The sequence below is a fragment of the Bos mutus genome, chromosome 21 (genome assembly GCF_027580195.1).
Source record: "Bos mutus isolate GX-2022 chromosome 21, NWIPB_WYAK_1.1, whole genome shotgun sequence".
Taxonomy (NCBI): domain Eukaryota; kingdom Metazoa; phylum Chordata; class Mammalia; order Artiodactyla; family Bovidae; genus Bos; species Bos mutus.
Genome location: NC_091637.1, coordinates 24,202,756 through 24,222,169, shown reverse-complemented (window position 1 = coordinate 24,222,169; position 19,414 = coordinate 24,202,756). Strand labels below are relative to the sequence as shown.

The following is a 19,414-nucleotide window of genomic DNA, read 5'->3' as shown; positions in this document are numbered from 1 at the left end:
TATGGATATTTGGGATTGGTACTCTTGCCTGGAAACTCCCATGGACGGAGGAGCCTGGTGGGCTGCAATCCATGGGGTCTCGAAGAGTCGGACACGACTTCACTTTCACTTTTCACTTTCATGCATTGGAGAAGGAAATGGCAACTCACTCCAGTGTTCTTGCCTGGAGAATCCCAGGGATGGTGGAGCCTGGTGGGCTGCCGTCCATGGGGTCGCACAGAGTCAGAGAGGACTGAAGCAACTTAGCAGCAGCAGCAGCAGCAGAGCAGATGTGGATTCCCAGGATTCTGGATGACCAGGTGAATGGTGGCACCACTGGATGAGATAAGGCTGGAGTGGACTTGAGGCAGATGGGGAATTCCAGTTTGGCCATGTTGAGCATGAGGTGCCTGTGGAAGGCCAGAGGGCAGTGCTGAGGGGAGACGTCAGTGCTAGGAATGATCATTTGGGATCTACTACCACACAGTCGTTAAAACCCAGCACGGATGGGAAAGGAAAGAGAGAAGATGGCGAATGAAGACGACACACAGGTCCAGGTTTTACCGACCAGGGTTCTTCGCCTTGCCTATTCAATAGAAATCGACTAGAGGCCAGACACTCCAGTATTCTTGCCTGGAGAATTCCTTGGACAGAGGAGCCTGACATGCTATAGTCCACAGGGTTGCAAAGAGTCAGACACGACTGAGCGACTAACAACACACCAACAAGAGGCCAAACATTCACTGGGATCTCTCTGCAGCTAGGAGGAGTGGAAACAAACACGGGTTCCCCTTCTTGATCCCTGAGATGGGGGCTGAGCTTGTTTCTTCTATGGGTAAGGGTAGCAGTATGTCCATGGCTTGGGCCAGAGCTGCGGCTTGGGTGTTTTGCCCACCCCTTAGGTGGTGTATGTGAAAGGGGCATGCATAGTATCCTATTTTGCTCCTGACACCCTGTTTTTGTTCCAGGCTCTTCAAAAGTGGCAGATGGGCTTTTCAGACTTTGTATCTTTTGGGTCCAGAATTTGCTCCAACTGCTCATGGTCACAGTTATTTTTAGTCCTATACGGTTTCCCTATATTTTGTTGCTGGAAGAGAGGTGTGTCCAGGTGCAAGCACTGTAGTAGCAGAGGGTCCCAGGTCGTAGCCTGTCACCGAGGGACCACTTTCTAAACTGACTCATACATGAATGCAGGGGGAGGACCCAGGGTAGCTAGAGGGGTTCACGGTACAAGAGAGAAGGCAAGACTGATTCCGCGAGGTTTGGGTAGTGATGGAGGGGCTGGGCTGGCCTGGGAGACTGGCTGGAGGAAAGAAGGGGTCTCGGAGGAGATATTTGGTGTTGGGGAGGAGGAAGGAGGCTAAACAGCTGGTAAAGGAGTTATTGTGGAAGATGGTGATGTCCAGGTCACAGGTAAGGACATCGCTTGGGGAAGCTCTGGATATGTTACAGTTTGGGCCAAGGCTTTATCACGATGACCTCAGAGTTTGAGAAGGCCTCCAAGAAGCAGTGGACGAGGGGATAGGGAGAGCTGGCTTTTGGAAAGTTGAGTGGCCCTGGCTCTAAGCCTCTTTGCCACACTCTTCTCTCCTCTTTAAAGTGAGCCTCTTCCACACACTGCGGTTGTTATAAGGTCACTAAGTACAGGTGCCTCCCTTGGCTGCCTGAGCTGTTCTCTGAAGCACACTTAACTTCCATTTCCCGTAGCAGAGGAATCCAGGCTCCGTCCCAGGGGGTGCTTTCTGAGGCCGTTCCCTAACACAGTCAAGCAGCCAGGGCAGACTAGGCACAAGGTATTCTCTATAGTGGGCGTCTGTGGGGAAGCCAGTTGTGCACGCTGGCTGGTGGTAAGCCGGCTTCCAGGAACGCGACCTGGAATAAAAATAAATAGGCCTTCTAGTCTCTTCAATCATCGTATTCTTCCGAGTCTCAGTTCCAATTTAAAAATGGGCATTGCAGGTGATAGCAGGGGACTGAGAAGTACTGGGCAAGCACTTTGTGTCCATTAACTCCGTGAATCCCACGATCACATTGACGCGGGTGACCTCCGTTTGGTAGAGAAGGGGAAAGACAGAGGTTAAGTTACTTGATCAAGGTCAACAGCCAGCGAGTGCGTAGCCGGGGTTTAAACCTGGATTCAGACTCGGGGTTCAAATGGGACTCGCTGCCGGGTGCCGGTGGAGAGGTTCCAAGGTTTCGGGATCATTTATCCCTTCCTATCCCGGCCCGAGGGTTCCCCACGTGGACGATCTCGCGGGCTCTTCCCGCTCCGACACCCCCGGGTGTGGCTCCACCCTACGCTGGCCCACAGCTCGGCCCAGAACCGCTCCGGGTCGTCGATGACAAGCTCCCGGCGGCGCCCCGGAGCCCGCCTCTCGGGCCGCCACCTTCCCGCGGAGCGCGCGCCTCGGGGGACACCTGTCCCCGGGCAGGGGGCTTTGGCCACTGCTCGGCGCCGCCCCGCGCTCGCGGTGGAGCCCCAGCGCCGCTGGGCGGGAGGACGGCAGGGCGCCTCCCTGGATTGCGCCGCGGCCCTGCGCACCGGGCGGCTGCGGGCGGGCGCGCAGAGGGGGCGCTGCTGAGGGCGCGGCACGGGGGGCGCGCGGGCGGGGCGGGCGCGGCGCGGCGCGGGGCGCCTGGAAGGGCACCCGCGAGGGGCGCGGGCGCAGCCGGAAGCTGGGGCGGGGCGCCCGCGCGGGATGCGGTGAAGGGCGAGCGGCGCGGCAGCGGCGATGAGTGCCTCGGCGGCCACGGGGGTCTTCGTGCTGTCCCTCTCGGCCATCCCAGTCACCTACGTCTTCAACCACCTGGCTGCCCAACACGAGTGAGTGGGCGCGCGCAAGCGGCGGGGGTCGGCGCGGCGGGCGCCCTAGCAACTTTTCGGAGGGGGCTGAACCGCCGGGCAGGGCAGAGGCTCGCCGGCCGCCAGGGCTCCCCGCGGCCGGCCGGAGGAGGGGAGGCTCCCGGAGTCCCGCGGGCTGGGGTCTTCGCTCGGGCTGGCATCTTTGACACTCGGGCGTAGTTCTGGGGTCGAGTGCTGAGTGTCATTCCAGGTATCGCGCTGCTGGTATCCCAGCCAGGTGTCCAGGGTTACAGGGGTCATTAAGGCAATGCCCCTGCCCTTGAAGAGCCCAGGGACAGGGGTGGGGCTGTTCACACACCAACAGCTAGGAGCCCGGCCGCGCCTCGTTCCTTTCGCATTTCACAGGAACGTTTCCATGTATGGACACACACATACTTTTCATTTCATATTAATTTTAGAAACTGTTGTGAATGACTAGCAGAAATAGCGCGGAATGAACAGGCAAAGGCCTGGGTTCTAGGCCTGGCTTTGGCACTAGGCCTGGCCTCAGTTTTCCGGTCTGTCAAATGGCCTGTATTTGCATCCTATTGTCAGGATGCCATAAGGGCGCCTGTGGAGTATAGGATGGGGAGCCGGGCGAGCAGCAGGGCAGTTCCGTGCTAGAGAAATGGGTGGGGCTGAAGGAGGCCGCAGATGGACTTGGTTCAAAGCCCTGTCTCTCCTGTGAGGGCTCTCTGGCCAAGTAGCCGGCAGCCGCCGGCCTGCTCCAGCGGCGGGAAAGGCGCCAGGCCTCTGAGCCTGCCGATGTTCCTGCTCTCAGCCGAGAGGAGGAAGTAACCTGCGCTGTTTCCCACAGCAGCTGGTGCTAAGGAAATTGCATCAGTGTGTGTGCTGCACCCCCTCTCCAGACCTTCAAGCTGCGGAGAAGTGTCTGCCCACGGGGCGGTGACTTCCTCCTCACTCGTTCCGGGGGGCTGAGGGCCTTATCCAGACTGCACCCATCTACGGGGGTGCTCTCTGGGCATGGGTAGTGACTGCCTTTGGTCTGACCCAGTCTTGGGGCACGACTCCTGGAAGAAGCATCTCTGGGCAGGGGATGTCAGATCTGTCAATACAGTGCATGGGGGTCTCTGCCCTCCTGAAATGGCATTATGGGCAGCTCAACAAAAATTTATTGAGGACACACTGTATGCTTGGCACAGTCCCAGGTGCTGGGGAACTAGCTATCAAGAAACCACAAGAGATCTGGGAGGTTGTTGTTGAGACAGGAATCAACACATAAAATGGGGCGATTTGAGAGAGTGACTGGGGGACTGGGGATCAGGGAAGCCTTCTTGGAGGAGGTGACATGAGCTGCAGGAGATGGCTCCAGGAAGATCTAGGGACAGAGCCTTCCAGGTGGGGGCTCAGGGAGCAGTGTAGGGAGAGGGACGCGGCTTGGGGAGGGGATCTTTGGGAGGGAGGGTCACGCAGCTTATGGAAGGATCATGTGGCATGGAGAGGATCTGAGGGTGACTCTGAGATTTTGATCTCAGCTCCTGGGAAGGGGGTGGTTGCTTTACTGGGCACATCCTGAACTGTGTGCTGCTGTGTGTTGTTGAGCACATTGCTGAGCCCTGTGGGGGTTCTGAAAAACTGGTTCCAGCCATTCTTCCTGTCCTGCAGATTAAAATCCCAGTAGCCTTTGACTCCTCCCTCTTCTTCCTCCACTCCTTCCGTCCCACCCTCCCACTCTCCTTCCCCATCAGTCCTGAGGCTGGGCTACCATCTGTTTCCTCTTTCCTGTTCCCCCCACCCCACCAGCGGTCCTGGCCCTCTCTCGCAAAGCCTCCCAGGGAGTTTCCTTCTCCACTGCCCTGTGCATGTTTGCCTCAGTCCTCCAGCCCAGCCCAGTCAGCCGTGCTGGTGCTTCAGCCGCACTGGACTGTTCTGTGCCCCTGCGCTAAGTCCCTTCAGTTGTGTCTGACTCTTTGAGACCCCATGGACTGTAGCCAGCCAGGGTCCTCTGTCCATGGGATATTCCAGGCAAGAATACTGCAGTGGGTTGCTGTGCCCTCCTCCAGGTGATCTTCCTGACCCAGAGATCAAACCGAGTCTCATTGCGTTGGCAGGTGGGTTCTTTACCACTAGCGCCACCTGGTTCTGAGCCCCGGATACTCCTTAATCCCCCACCTCCTTGCTGCTGCTCACACTGTTCACTGGGACTGGGACGCCTTCCTTCCTGTCGCTGATGGTTGAAGCCACACCGGGACTTTATAACCTGGAGTAAAATGCCACCTCCACCTCTTCCAGACTCCCCCCCAAGCAAGGGAGTCTCTGTTCCGTCTCTCCCTCCTCTGAACCCCTGTTGGGTTGGTTGTGCTTTTTCCACAAGAGTTACTTCCCTGTGGTCAGAATTTACCTTCTCAGGCCATGGCTCCCCTTAGCATTGTCCTGCCCAGTGCAGGGCGGAGAGGGGTGGGGGTGGGGGACTTGTGCCTAGCAGGCATCCCATTCAGTTTGCATTAGCTGAATTAGCTGAAGCTTCTTTCCCACCAGACTTTTTACAAAAGCCTGAAGAATAGAAAAAGCCACTTAAGTCGAGGCATCAGGAAAAGACTTGAGTTCTCTCTCTGTATCTCATAGACACACATACATACACAACTCATACTCACCCACACATGATCCCTTTCAGTAGCCATCTATTCATGTAAGGGCATCAGAAACTCTCCCCTTGCTCCCTAGCCTCATCCCCAAACACACACATTACAATACTAACAGCTTTTCCACCCTCATATTAGTGGCAGCCCTTACCCCTCCCCCCACCTCCAGGTCCCTGCTGGACCCATTTCTCCCTGTTCTGAGCAGGTCCTGCACTTGGCTGTCACTGGGAGATGCAGATGCTCTGTTGCCCCAGTTACTCTTCATCCTTTGCTCCTCCCCTAGAGGTGGAGAGTGGGAGCAGACACCATGAAGCAGTTTATACTGTTCTCTAGTCCAGAAGAGCACCAGCTGTGTGATGGTGCTGGCTGTGAGCTGGGTCCTTGATGGGAACAGGGATGGGAGTTGTCTCCTGGCCCCTGCCACAGTCAGGCTGTGATGAAAACTTCTGTTAGCCTACACATGCGTGTGTGCTAAGTTGCTTCAGTAGTGTTCGACTCTTTGTGACCCCATGGATTGTAGCCTGTCAGGGCCTCTGTCCAAGGAATTCTCAGGCAAGAATACTGCAATGGGTAGCCATTCCCTTTTCCAGGGGATCTTCCTGACCCTTCAGCCTACACAGCACCTTAACCTCTTCTCTGTTCACAGGATGCTTCTGCCCAGCAGTGTGTTCCTGACTCATATTAGTTCCCTCTTTCATCGTCTCCTCCTTTGGCTTATCCTACAGGAGGAGCCTGGAGCATCCATTGATGTGTGGCACTAGAAACCTCCTATTTCAGTCTCTGAAATAGGAGGACACCGACATGGTCGTCTTCATTTTTATCATAGAACTATGTCCTCCATTCACCATGCATCCTTCTATTCATCTACCCACAATCCATGTATTCACTATCCACTATCCATTATCTAACCATCCATCTGTCATCCATTCATCTATCATTCTTCATCCATCCATTAATTCACCATCCACCACCAATCATCTGTCATGCATGCATCTATCCATCCAAACATCCATTCATTCCTCCACCCATCCATCCATCATTCACCATCCATCCATCCATAATCCATTCATTCATCTTCCACTATCCATTACCTAACCATCCATCTGTCATCCATCCATTCATCCACCATCAATCATCTGTCATCCATCCATCTATCCATCCATCATTCATCATCTATCCATTCATCTGTCCATTCATCCACTATCCATCATGTCATCCATCCATCTATCCATCCAAACATCCATTCATCCATCATCCATGCATTTCTCCTTCCTTTCTTTCTCTCCCTTTCCTTCCCTCCCTCACTTATCCATCAGTTCCTGAAAATCTTAAAAGAGGTCCCCAGGCAGACTTTCTGTGCATACTCACCCAGGCATCTTGAAAAAATTAACCTATTCCCATACCCCACACCTGAAGTATTCTGAATCTGTAGGTCTGAGGTGGCATTTGAAAGTCTGGGTGCTGCTGATTCCCAGAAACCACTCCTTGACTCTTAAGTGGGGCCTGGGGCCAGGTGCACAGGATACAGCCTGGGCCACTCTCCTTGGGGTTCATCTACCTGCACACAGATGGGTCACTGCCTCTCTGACATTAGGAGCAGATTTCTGACTGCTGCCTGCACCCATTCCAACTGTAGAGTGTGGAGTGAACTTCAGCATGAGTTTTTCCTTCAGCTATTAGTAGGTGTTGTTGGGCTGTGAAGGGTACATTCCAGAAGTCCCGGGGACATACAGCAAAGGTTATCCAGACATCCTCTGTGATGGTGTGGAAGGGTCTTGGCTAAGGGGTGGTTCTAGAGCAGTTCTTGAGGATTACGGAGGAGGCCCTAGTGTAAGCAGGCCCTGGGAATGGGCTGGGCAGTGCTTCGTCTAGAACTGGATGCCCTGTTGGTGTGGAGGTATGAGACAGAAAATACCTCTTAGGACTGGAGGTGACCTCTGGGTTAGAGAGCTTAGCCCACTGAGATGGGTCCTCCTGTGTAGACAAGGGTCTCTCTATTTCATCCACAGTGACTGGCTTATAGGGATATGCAATGCATTTTTCCTTAATATGTTTTCTTTTAAAGATTTTTTGATGTGGACCATTTTAAAAGACTTTATTGAATTTGTTACAATATTGCTTCTGTTTTATGTTTTGATTGTTTGGCCTCTAGGCATGTGGGAATCTTAGCTCCCCAGTCAGGGATTGAACCAACACCCCTTGCATTGGAAAGCGAAGTCCCAACCACTGAACCACCAGGGAAGTCCCTCAATGTGTCTTAATTAACTAAAAAACAGATGATGCAATGACATGACTTTCCTAAGGCCCACAGGCAGGGGCAGAGTAGGTACCAGCTTCCCGGTCCCTCGACTGCTCACTGCAGCAAGCCTTGTGCCCTTGTTCTGTCCTGTCGAGGAGCAGCTTTGTTCGTTCCCTGTCCCCCTGGGCCATGCCTTTTCCCAGGAGGAAGTCCAGGGCTATGCCCAGCCTAGCTCACCTTGGCTTCCTGGGTGTGGGGGTGCTGGCTTCATTCAGGCCTTGGGCCCAGCCCCAGCTCTTCTCCCCTTGGGTTGGCCTGGTCCTCTGGTCCCTTTGATTATACACACAGCCTGGGGCCCTTCTTCCTTAGAAGGTGATGTAATTGTTGTGACTCCTGCATGCTCCCTGGAGCTCAGTGTGAAGGTTTCCAGCCAGCCCTGTGGAAGGAGGCAGATTCAGTGGTTAGGGCTGTCGGACATCAGGCACGGGGCTTGGAGAAGCAGGTGGACAATGGCAGACGGACAGTGGTAGAGGGCACTCAGACACGTCATTCACCCAGGTGGGTGGGATGACCAGAGAGTGAGGGCCTGGTAGCTCTGGTCCTGGTCCCTGAAAGTCACAGGTGGCCCAGAGGGGCCCAAGCTCTGTGGACAGACTTCTTGAACACCACAGTGCCTGGGCTGTAGGCAGAAGCTGCACTGGGAGAGAATGCATTCAATAGCCAGGAAATTCCATGCACCCGTGTGTTTATATTGATAAGTGACCACCTCCCTGTTCTGGTCATTGCAGTTCCTGGACGATTGTAGGGGCTGCTGCTGTTGTCCTGCTCCTGGTGGCCCTGCTGGCTCGTGTCCTGGTCAAAAGAAAACCCCCTCGGGACCCACTGTTCTATGGTATGTCTCTGTGGGAGGGGGCCCTTTGTGTCCACCTCAGAGCACAACATGTGAGCCTCTGTCTGTTTTCCATTGTGGCTGTGAATACTCTGAGCCAACTGGTAAGGTGATGCGAAGTGCAAGAGTATTTCCATAAGACACAGCCCTGCCTCCCTCTAAGTGAAGGACTCTGACTAGCAGTGGACCCCACCCTGTCCCAGCTGGGACCCAGGCAGGACACCCCTCTGTTCCTCGCCTCTGCCTGGAGCCATGCTCTGACCTCTGACCCCGGCTCTTGTACCAGCTCCTTCGTGGCTTTCAGCCTTCAGCCAGCTATTTGCAGCCCCTTCCATTTGGCTTTGAGCTTAGCTGTCCGGTGCCTCAGTATGCACATTTGTACAATGAGGAAAATAATAGTACTTGCTGTGGAGGGTTGGTACAAACATTACATAAGATACTGTTTGTAAAGTACTTGAACCACTGGCTGGCAAATACACATGTATCTTCAATGAAAACACCACTGATTGAGCACCTGTGGTGTGCCTAGTATGACTCTGAGCACATTAGCAGTATCATTTTAGTTAATCCTCACAACAAACAGGGCTTTCCTAGTGGCTCGTATGGTAAAGAATCTGCCTGCAATGCAGGAGACCTGGGTTTGATCCCTGGATCGGGAAGATCCTCTGGAGAAAGGAATGGCTATCTACTCCAGTATGCTGGCCTGGAGAATTCCATGGACAGAGGAGCCTGGCAGATACAGTCCATGAGATCACAAAGAGTCAGACACTGAGCGACTGACACTTTCACTTTCTTTCTTTCACAACAATATCCTCCCTGCACACATGAAGAATCTGGCTCAGAGGTGCTTAGAAATGGGGTCAAGGTTACAGCTAATGAGACAGCATTGATGACCCAGATTTCTCCCAGTTTGCATATAAAAAATTCTGAAGCTTAGAGAAATGAAACTTACCTAAGCCCTGACAGCCAGTCAGCCGATGAGCTGGGCCTGTCTGAATCCACGTCCTCTTTCTGCCTCCAGTCCCCCTGCCGCTGGTCTGGCCTCTGCCCACGTTTGCAGACTGGCCTCCTGCTGCCGGCTTCCTTCCCCTTCCTCCGTGCTCCGTGGAGCCCTCGCTCAGCTGCACTCGTGCTTCTCCAGGCTCCTCAGGGCTGAGTACCCTCCTCTCCCTCAGCCCTCTGTCCTCATGTCAGTCAGTGCAGCCCCGACTGGAGGGCAGGGACTATCCTTGTCATCAGTGACCCAGAGCCTGACCCTGCTGTTGGCATCAGCGATTGTCGGTACAACAGCCGAATGATCAGTCGCTGAAGGCTTCCTCTTCCGGGAGACACGCAACGGCTGATCACCTAATGGCTCATCACTGTCAGCGAGATCTGGACCAAAGGCCTACACAGAGGCATGGGGAGGCAGGGCACGTGTGGGCCTCCTGCTCTTCCGGGGAAAGTGTAGACACTGCACTCCTGGTTGCCGACTTGGGGCAAGGCCGACTTCCCTGCTCTGTGAGTTAACCTTGCCCACCTTCCTGGGCATTTTCTTGTTTCACACCTGTTTTTATGTTCACCATTAAAGTTTTTTAAAAAAATTTCTTTCTTTTGGGGTGTGCCATGCAGCATGCGGGATCTTAGTTCCTCGACCAGAGATGGAACCCATGGCTCCTGCATTGGGAGCACAGAGTCTTAACCACTGGACCACCAGGGAAGTCCCACCAGCAGATTTTTTTACCATCCATGCCTATCACACAGTTTGATGCTGACTTGTTATGATTTGAACAGAGAGCTTTATTGACAAACCGCCACATGGTAAATTTGATCGCTCACTGTTTAAAAAGTATTATTCCTTAGCTGGTAGTTTTCAGCTGGTAGTTGTTGCTGGTAGTTTTCAGCCCACTGAGGAGCTTCTCACAGCCTTAGTGAGATTCTCTAAGATGCTGTGGCTTTCCCTCTTTAATATTCAATGGTTCCACCTCACATCCAGTTTTCTAAAAATCACTAGCCTTCCTTCCTAAAACAACCGTTACTTTCACATCAGTCACTGTTTGTCTGTAGGATCTCCAGTGTGGGGTAAGGCAAGCACGTTGGATACACTATGAGTCGGGCCACCTGGTAACCATTGATGTGAATGATCTCTTTTGAGTCAATGGTCACCTCTGTGCTTCCTGGGCCACAGGGGAATGGTTTCGTTCCTGCTGCCCAGCTGGAATGCAGATGTGGCCTTGGCAGCCACATGTAGGAAGTGGAGGAGGGGAGTCAGGCAGCCTAGTAGAATCCCCTGGGACCTTGTTATGCGCTCCTCCCAGTGGGTGTCCTGTTGCAGGTTCATGACACTGGCGGGCGGCTCCAGCTGTGTGCACGGGAGGTACGTTCTGTGAGTCCGTGTTGACAGCATCTATAGAGTCTTCTGGAAAACATGACAAGAAATCATTACTGGGGACTTCCCCAGTGGTCCAGTGGCTAACACTCTGAGTTCCCACTTCAGGGGTCCCGGGGTTCAATCCCTGGCTGGGGAACTAGAATCTCACATGCCTCAGCTAAGACCTAGCACAGCCGAATAAATAAAATTAAAAGTAAAAAAGAAATCATTACTGGTGGACGCCAAGCTCTTAGGCTTTGCCCCATGAGCTGCGGCTTTCTGAACTGTTGCTTTCTCTGCTCTAGTGTACGCTGTGTTCGGATTTACCAGCGTCGTAAACCTCATCATAGGACTGGAACAAGATGGGATCATCGACGGGTTCATGACGCACTACCTGAGAGAGGTACGGGGGCGCTTAGCCATCACGCGCACAGAAGGGTCGGCGACTCAACAGTATTGCTCTAGCTGGAAATCCTTTCGTGTCATGTAAGAAGGCACGACACGTGGTATTTCATTGACTGCCGTGGACGCAGGACACTCAGTTATGTGGAAAGTGAAGCGGAAAGTTAGGACTAGATTGTGGGAGGCAGCTGTCCTCAGTGTTGGGTCTTACAACTCTATCTTCACACCGGACTCACCACCTTCCTCCTCTACTTGTGTTTAAAATAAGTGGGGTACTTTGAGGCTTCTCAGGTGGCGCTAGTGGTAAAAAATCCAGCTGCCAACGCAGAAGATGTAAAAGACGAGGGTTCAATGCCTGAGTGGGGAAGATCCCCTGGCAGAGTAAATGGCAACCCACTCCAGTATTCTTACCTGGAGAATCCCATGGACAGAGGAGCCTACAGTCCATGAGGTTGCAAAGAGTCGGACACGACTGAAGTGACTTAGTACCAGCAGCAGCAGAGGTCTTTAAATGAATTCAGTATCTGCGTATCTGTTGTTATCAATGCATTACTCCTTAAGAAAGCCCAAGTCAGTCAGTCTTAAATGTGTAAACTGCCAAGCACGGAGTCAGTTAATAAAGCCATTTGATTGTGATGATGAATACACGCTCTGCCCCTCATCACAGCATTATCAATCTACCTGGCACTTGACAGAGCTGGTCCTCTTTCCTTATTTGATGGTGTGATAAATCTAGCCCCAGAGAGGTTAAGTAACATACTCCAGGTCACATAGGAAATAAGGAGCAGTGTAGTCATCATTCATGTGTCAGGTAATGGGGAGCTTTGAATGCAAGCCAAGGGAGTTTGGGTTTTGTCCCTTGTGTGAGGGAAGATGTTAAGTAAGGGGACAATGCAATCAGCTCAGAGAAGGATGGGCTTGAACGGAAGGGTCAATGCTGTGAGCTAGGACACCAGCCAGGAGGTGTCCTGCGGGGCCAGTGAGGGCATGAAGGTGACCCAGATGGAGGCCAAGCATGAACTACCGTAGAGAGGAGGGATGAACTTCAGAGAATTTGAGCGGCTGGAATGAGTAGGTCTCAGGGATGAGCTGGGGGCAATGGGGAAAATAAGGGCTAAGATGCTATCCTGACTCTGGGAGCACTTAAGGGGGCCCTCCGTGATGCTTCCCTAGCTTAAAAAAATTTTTTTAATTTTGGTTGTGCTGGGTCTTCTTTGCTGCACAGGCTTTCCTCTAGTTGCAGAGAGCTGGGGCTGCTCTCTAGCTGTGGCAGCACCTGGGCGTCTCATTACGGGGTCTTCTCTTGTGGAGCATGGCCTCTAGGGCTTCAGTTGTTGCAGCTCCCGGGCTCCAGAGCACAGGCTCAGTAGTTGTGGCGCACAGGCTTAGCTGTCCCTTGGCATGTGGGATCTTCCTGGACCAGGGATGGAACCGTGTCTCCTGCATTGGCAGGTGGCTTTTTTTTTTTTTTTTACTACTGAGCCATGAGGGAAGCCCTGCCCTAGTCTTTTTAAAAAATGGCAATGGCAGTGGATGACACACGTTTTCCAGATAGACTTGGGGGTGGAGGGACTCCAAGGAGAACAGACAGTGTGGGCAGAGGCTTTGAGATGAGAAACAGCATGGGGCTCCCCACTGCCAGGCAGGGATGATGCTGAGTTCATCTGGGGATGTGAGGAGTTTCAGGTGGGTAAAGGACATCCTGGCAGGTGGCCCAGCAGGCAAGGCTTTGTAGGTGTTGAGCTCGGGGAAGAGATACAGGGACCATCTCAGGACAGTTGGCACCTGAAGGTCTGAGAAGAGAGGAGAAGGTAGAGAGGAGGGCCGAGGGTGGAACTTTGGAGACCCTGGCCAGAAGATCAGGAGCCTCTGAAGTGGCGTGGGAGGGGGCAGGCACAAACACAGGAGGGCTTCCCAGGTAGTCCAGTGGTCAAGAATCTGACTACCAATGCAGGGGATGCAGGTTTGATCCCTGGTCTGGAAAGATTCCACATGCCGTGGGGCAACAAAGCCCGTGCGCCACTACTGAGCCCGTGCTCTAGAAACTGCGGGGTATAACTACTGACTCCTTGTGCTCGAACTACTGAGCCTGCACGCCCTAGAACCTGTGCTCCACAGCAAGAGAAGCCACCACAAAGAGAAGGGGTGTGGGGAATCGGCAGGAGAGGAGAAAGGTGGGACGACCACATAGGAAAGGTCCAGTGAGGGCTGCCGAGGGCTCGAATGAAGCTGTGATGAGAAGGAGTACTGCCTGGGGTTGACATCATAGAGACAGATCAATGGGACCTGCCAGCAGACTGCGTAAGAGAAGGAGGAGTGAACAATGACCCTGTGGTTCTGACCTGGGCAAGCTGAGTGGCGTCTCCATGAACATAAGCCAAGTGGGACTTGGTTGAGGGGAGAAGGTGATGAGTTAAAGGAGGTGAGGTGGGCTTGAAGGGTCCCTGGACCCATCCAGTGGAAGATGCTCAGCAAGCCAACAGGTGAGGCCAGCATGGCTGAGAGAACCAGATGTGTAGGCATGCATGATGAAAACCATGAACTTGAATGGACTTCCCTGGCGGTCCTGTGGCTAAGACTCCATGCTTTCACTGCCAGGGGCCCAGGTTCCATCCCTGGTAGGGGAACTAAGATCCCACTTGCCACGTGGGATGGCCAAAACCCCCCCCCCTCCCCCGCCAAAACAACATGACCTTGGATGGTATTATTCAATCAAAGCACGTCAGAGAGAAAAGATGTGGGCTGGGTGTGAGTATTAAAGTCTGACTTGTATGTTGTTTCCTCCCTCCCCCTGCCCCACCCCCTGCCCTGTGATGATCACATGATTTGCGTGAGGCAAGATGACAGGCAGTCCTTGCCCCAGGGAAGCACAGAAAACCCCCTGCTTGGTTGGCTGATTGACGGGCTGGTTGATCTGCACTCTTCCTTGTTGTGGAAAGGTCTTAAGGCATCTTAGGAAGACATCTGAAACAAGGCAGGAGAGCACAGATGTGGGAGAAGGGAAGACAGGAGAGTGGGGAGGAGCCAGAATGACACGAAACACCCAGGCAGGTTCGACAGTGACTTTCTAGTAGTGGCCTGCAAACGTAAAGGACCTGGGACAAGGAAATGTATTAATGGCTCATCGTATAACCTGTGTTTATAAAACAAAAACTTTCTTGGAAGTATATTTCTTCTTCTTTCTGTTGTTTAGTTGCCCAGTCATATCCAACTCTTTTGTGACTCCCATGGACTGTAGCCCACCAGGTTCCTCTGTCCATGAAATTCTCTAGGCAAGACTACTAAAGTGGATTTCCATTCCCTTCTCAGGGAATCTTCCTGACCCAGGGATCTAACCTGTATCTCCTGCATTGGCAGGTGGATTCTTTACCCATGAGGCACCTGGGAGCCCACAGCTCTTTTTGGTAGTACGGTTTCTTCTAGGAATTAGCCATGTGACCTTAGGCAGGTCAGGTAACCTCTTGGAACCTCTGTTTGCTCATCTAAAAATGGGGTCACTTGTATCTATCCCATGGTGCTGCTCGGAAGGTTGAATGAGGGGCAGGGTGTGAAGCCCGTCCATGCCTGCATAGGGGATAGTGGCGGGGGAAAGCCCTGCCTTCCTTACACACAGCCCAGCACGCCTCTGGGTCAGCATGAATTTTGAAGGTCAGCCAAGTGACTCTGGTCAGCAGGGTCTCCCCTGGCCACCCTGCCTGGCCAGAGATAAACACCTTTAGTCACAGACTGGACTTGGCCTCAGTGAGTTCACCACAAGGGCAGGACTGCTTGTGATATCATTTGTTTTGCATCACTGTACACACCTGTGTGGGCTTCCCAGATGGCAGTAGAGAATCCACCTGTCAGTGCAGGAGATGTGGGTTCAATCGCTGGGTCAGGAACATCTCCTAGAGAGGGGGATAGCTACTCACTCCAGTATTCTTGCCTGGAGAACCCCATGGACGGAGGAGCCTGGTAGGCTACAGTCCATGGGGTCACAAAGAGTCAGACATGACTTAGTGACTGAACAACAATACACCTATGTAGACAGGCACAGACTCATTCCACCTGCTGTGGCAGACCCTAGTTTCGGCGGCTCCAGGGTACTTGTATATTTTCATGGTTGTTGTTCAGTCACTAAGTCATGTCCGACTCTTTGTGACCCAGTGGACTATAGCCCGCCAGGCTTCCCTGTCCTGTATATTTGTATACATATGTATGTATATAAAACATGTATATTTTCATGTTCCTACCAGTTTTGTAATTGTCTCGGATTCCGAATAGTTTCACTTCAGCGGACGAACACGTGAGTTCTGCTGTTTTAGTTTACATGCAATACTGGTCTGGTATTTTGCTTTGAAATGTTTGAGTTTTATTTACAGTGGACTTCTTATGCTTTCCTCAGGGTGAACCGTATCTGAACACGGCCTATGGACATATGATCTGCTACTGGGATGGCTCTGCTCATTATCTGATGTATCTGGTGATGGTGGCAGCCATAGCCTGGGAGTAAGTCAGCTAACCTGGTGGGTGTGCCTGGGTCACCTTAGCAACTGATAGGCGAGTGTGTAAGGAACAGGGATGTACAGAGGCAGATACATAGAGAGAGGCAGATACATAGAGGGGGGCACACAGACATGAGTACAGGCTCTGTGGACCCAAGTGAGACATGGCTGTTTTTCTTTGTATCACTTACTCCCTTTTGAACATACGCCTTTGGACTGCCCCTCTGGCTTCCCTGGTCGCTCAAATGGTAAAGGATTTACCTGCAATGCAGGAGACCCATGTTCGATCCCTGGGTCAGGAAGATCCCCTGGAGGAGGGAATAGCTTCCCACTCCAGTATTCTTGCCTGGGACATTCCATGGACAGAGGAGCCTGTTAGGCTACAATCCGTGGGGTTGCAAGGAGTCGGATATGACTGGGTAACTAACACACTTTTTTTTTGCCACGGTGGACAGCTCCGCAGACCCCTTAATGTTTTCGTTTCCAGGAATAAAAGCCCATTGTAATTCAAAACTTCAGACTGCTTTCCGTTCAGATCTCTCTCCCTCCAGCTCAGGTTTAACCCTGAGACTGAGCGGTCTGCACTGAGGCTGGGGTACATGGTCAGTCCTTTTATTACTTCTCAGCTCACTCCTCTGGGAACATGTGTCTGTATGTGGAATTAAGGAAGAGGAGCACAGTCTTACATGACCGGTGCTATTTTCTGGGTATTGGGAACCAGGTGGTATGCTGGCTCTGCCTTGTGTGGTGCATGTGTGGGGTCTTTGGAGACCCCTGCCATAGGAACCGGGCTTCCCAGGTGGCACTAGTGGTAAAGAACCCACCTGCCAATGCAGGAGACATAAGAGACATGGGTTCGATCCCTGGGTTGGGAAGATCCCCTAGAGGAGGGCATGGCAACCCACTCCAGTATTCTTGCCTGGGAAATCTCATGGACAGAGGAGCCTGGCGGGGTACAGTCCATAGGGTTGCAAAGAGTTGGACACGACTGAAGTGACTTAACACACACACACGCACCATAGGTGCCTCTGCACTACCCTGATCCCTGACATGAGCAATGCTCTTGTGGACTGAAATTGTGCGACTCTTCTGCCCATGGGGTACACCCACAGCTTCTTTCTGCTGGAACCCCTATAACCCAGAAGGTATACCCTTGGGGTGGAGTCCTTTAAAGATGTCTCAAGTCCACCTACCTTCCCAGGCCTCCCTTTGGCTCCAGGTTAAAGTCTCACATCCTTGCTCCTCACAAGGTTGAAATTCAGCTTGACCAACTGTCCTGTGCCCCTCCCTAGCCCCCAGTTGTCCACTCCAAGACAGTCCCAGCTAATTTTTGGACTTTTCTAGGCTCTCACCCATCTCTTCATGAATGTTCCCAAGCTCCACGGAACACAGCAGGTGTTTCTGAGAATGCTCAGGCTCTGCCTCCTGCCAGGAGTGGGCCAGCATTTCTGTGGTCCTGTTGGGGAAGAAGATTCTGATTTGCCCCCTGTTGACAGTCCTAGTCACTGTGAATGAGCCTCCTAGGATCTGATACATTGGGCTTGGGGGGTAGGGCAGGGCAGAAAGCACACAGTATTCTTCACTTCTTTTTCCCAATAGAGAATCCCTTTTTTAATTTCTCTGAGTCCCTTATGGAGGTGGGCTGTCACTTGTTATTCGGTCGCTAAGTCATGTCCGACTCTGTGACGCCACGGACTGCAGCACTCCAGGCTTCCTTGGCCTTCACCATCTCCTGGAGTTTGCTCAAACTCATATCTATTGAGTCCGTGATGCGATCTAACCATCTTGGGTTGTCAGTTATCGATTGCAGAAACTTTTTGCCAGCATCACCTGCTAAGATTAGAGGTATGTGTCTAGCAGCTCCTTCCGAACATGGGTTATGTGTCACTTATTGTATTTATCTTTGGGACTTTGACTGAAATTCTGTGATACCTGGGAAAGTCCATTTAATAGCATCCTGCTACTCATACTTAAAATGATTTTAAAAATGGATCCAATTTTCTTCTTTGAACCTTCTTTTCCCTGTCATGCTGTGAGTTTCATAAATAATAGTGAAATGCAGGCCTCCTTCAAAAGTGATGACCATAGTGTGGTTGAACAGGAGATTGGTGTAGCAATCATAATTTCCTATGCAAAAGGACATAAAGAGGATTCTATAGCTCATCACATAGGGAAATGCAATTTGATCAATCACCACGGTTCCTTGTACTGGATTTATTACTCTTGATTCAGTATATTTTTGATTCACATACTTTACTGGTTACAACAGAGATCAATTGTGGAGCATCTTATACTAATAGTATTCTAAAACAACTGTGCTAAGTCAGGCTTTTTTTCATTACAGGGAAAGTTATAGAACCATTGGCCTATATTGGGTCGGATCTATTATTATGAGCATTGTTGTTTTTGTGCCAGGAAACATTGTAGGTAAGAAACTTTATCTTAAAATTCACTTTCCTTTTCTGAAACAATGGGAATAATTTTTAAATAGGGAAGCTATTTTGGTTGTGATAGAACCAAGAAATTCCAAGTTTACCAGAGAGCTGTTTTGCAGTTACTTCTTTTCCCTTCCAACTGTCCTTTTAAGAAATGCTGTTGAGCAATTTTCAAAAGTGTACACTGAACAACTAGACTAATATCAGTGATTCATGACTTCTAGAAAGATCTAGTAGGGTAAATATTGGGTTTGTCACTACATTCAGTATGAAAATATTTCTTACATCTCTTTGTATTATATATAACTCAACACACAGTGGACACATGATAAATATACTTGAAAATTAAGATTCTTGAAAGCTGATATATAAAAGTTATTTATGTGTGCCAGAAATCAGGATATTATATTAAGTCTACTTTTAAAGTACTATAAATAAGGCATACCTATTAATAAATACCTAATAGTTTTAAATTAACCTATGCTTCTGGTCTCATTTAAAATACTGTCTGGTCCATATCAGGATTTTCGATGACTTGAGATGGGGAGGGATCCTACATGTTACTTGTATGTGGATATACTTTTGACTTTTTCTTTTTCTTTCTTTTAAATAGGGAAGTATGGAACACGTATTTGCCCTGCTTTTTTCTTAAGCATACCATATACTTGTCTTCCTGTCTGGGCTGGTTTCAGAATCTATAATCAGCCATCAGAAAATTATAATTACCCCTCAAAGGTGATTTTATTAATTTAAATGTAAACCTGTTCTCAAACTCAGAGGTCACTTGTATCCACCAGCTATTGGACTGGACCAGGCCTCCAGGGACTGTAGCCTTTGGTGCAGTCGGTCAGCGTGACTGTGTTGATTCTGCAGCAGTGGTTCACACCTTATTATGGCAGCCAGAATGGTCTGCTTCTGTGTGATTAGATCTGCTTTGATTGGCTGGGCCATGCTTTTTGGAACTTTGGGTGCCACAGGTTACACTGGCTCTTCCCATTAGATTTCGCATTATTGCCCAGCATGTGAGGTTTATCTGGGGGCTGCTAATGGCCCGGAGTTTGAGCACCTGGGCACCTCTTTCAGAGCAATCTATGCACTACTGCCCCAGAGGGAGGCTGGAGAGACACTGCTGTTCCAGGTAGCACACAGTCAGAGAGTCTGATTACCAGGAGATCCAGGCACATGGAGACT

The 19,414-nt window shown here is 51.3% G+C and overlaps 1 protein-coding gene across 6 annotated transcripts in view; it reads left to right on the top strand.

Moving 5' to 3' along the window:
• The first annotated feature begins 2,580 nt into the window (after nucleotides 1–2,580).
• The window catches only part of TM6SF1 (transmembrane 6 superfamily member 1), a 55,982-nt gene continuing 39,148 nt past the window's right edge, over nucleotides 2,581–19,414 (top strand). For 3 of the 6 annotated variants that reach the window (XR_011461665.1, XM_070358405.1, XM_070358406.1), the window contains exons 1-6: nucleotides 2,584–2,803; nucleotides 8,452–8,555; nucleotides 11,208–11,305; nucleotides 15,689–15,792; nucleotides 18,133–18,215; nucleotides 18,837–18,958. Coding sequence is in view for 5 of the 6 variants with exons in the window: in XM_070358405.1 (XP_070214506.1) it covers nucleotides 2,712–2,803; nucleotides 8,452–8,555; nucleotides 11,208–11,305; nucleotides 15,689–15,792; nucleotides 18,133–18,215; nucleotides 18,837–18,958 (603 nt within the window). In the remaining variant the exon portion in view is untranslated. Of the gene's footprint in view, nucleotides 2,804–8,451; nucleotides 8,556–9,916; nucleotides 10,053–11,207; nucleotides 11,306–15,688; nucleotides 15,793–18,132; nucleotides 18,216–18,836; nucleotides 18,959–19,414 lie in introns of those variants that run through there. The other 3 variants (XM_070358404.1, XM_070358403.1, XM_070358407.1) reach the window with 3 other exon arrangements.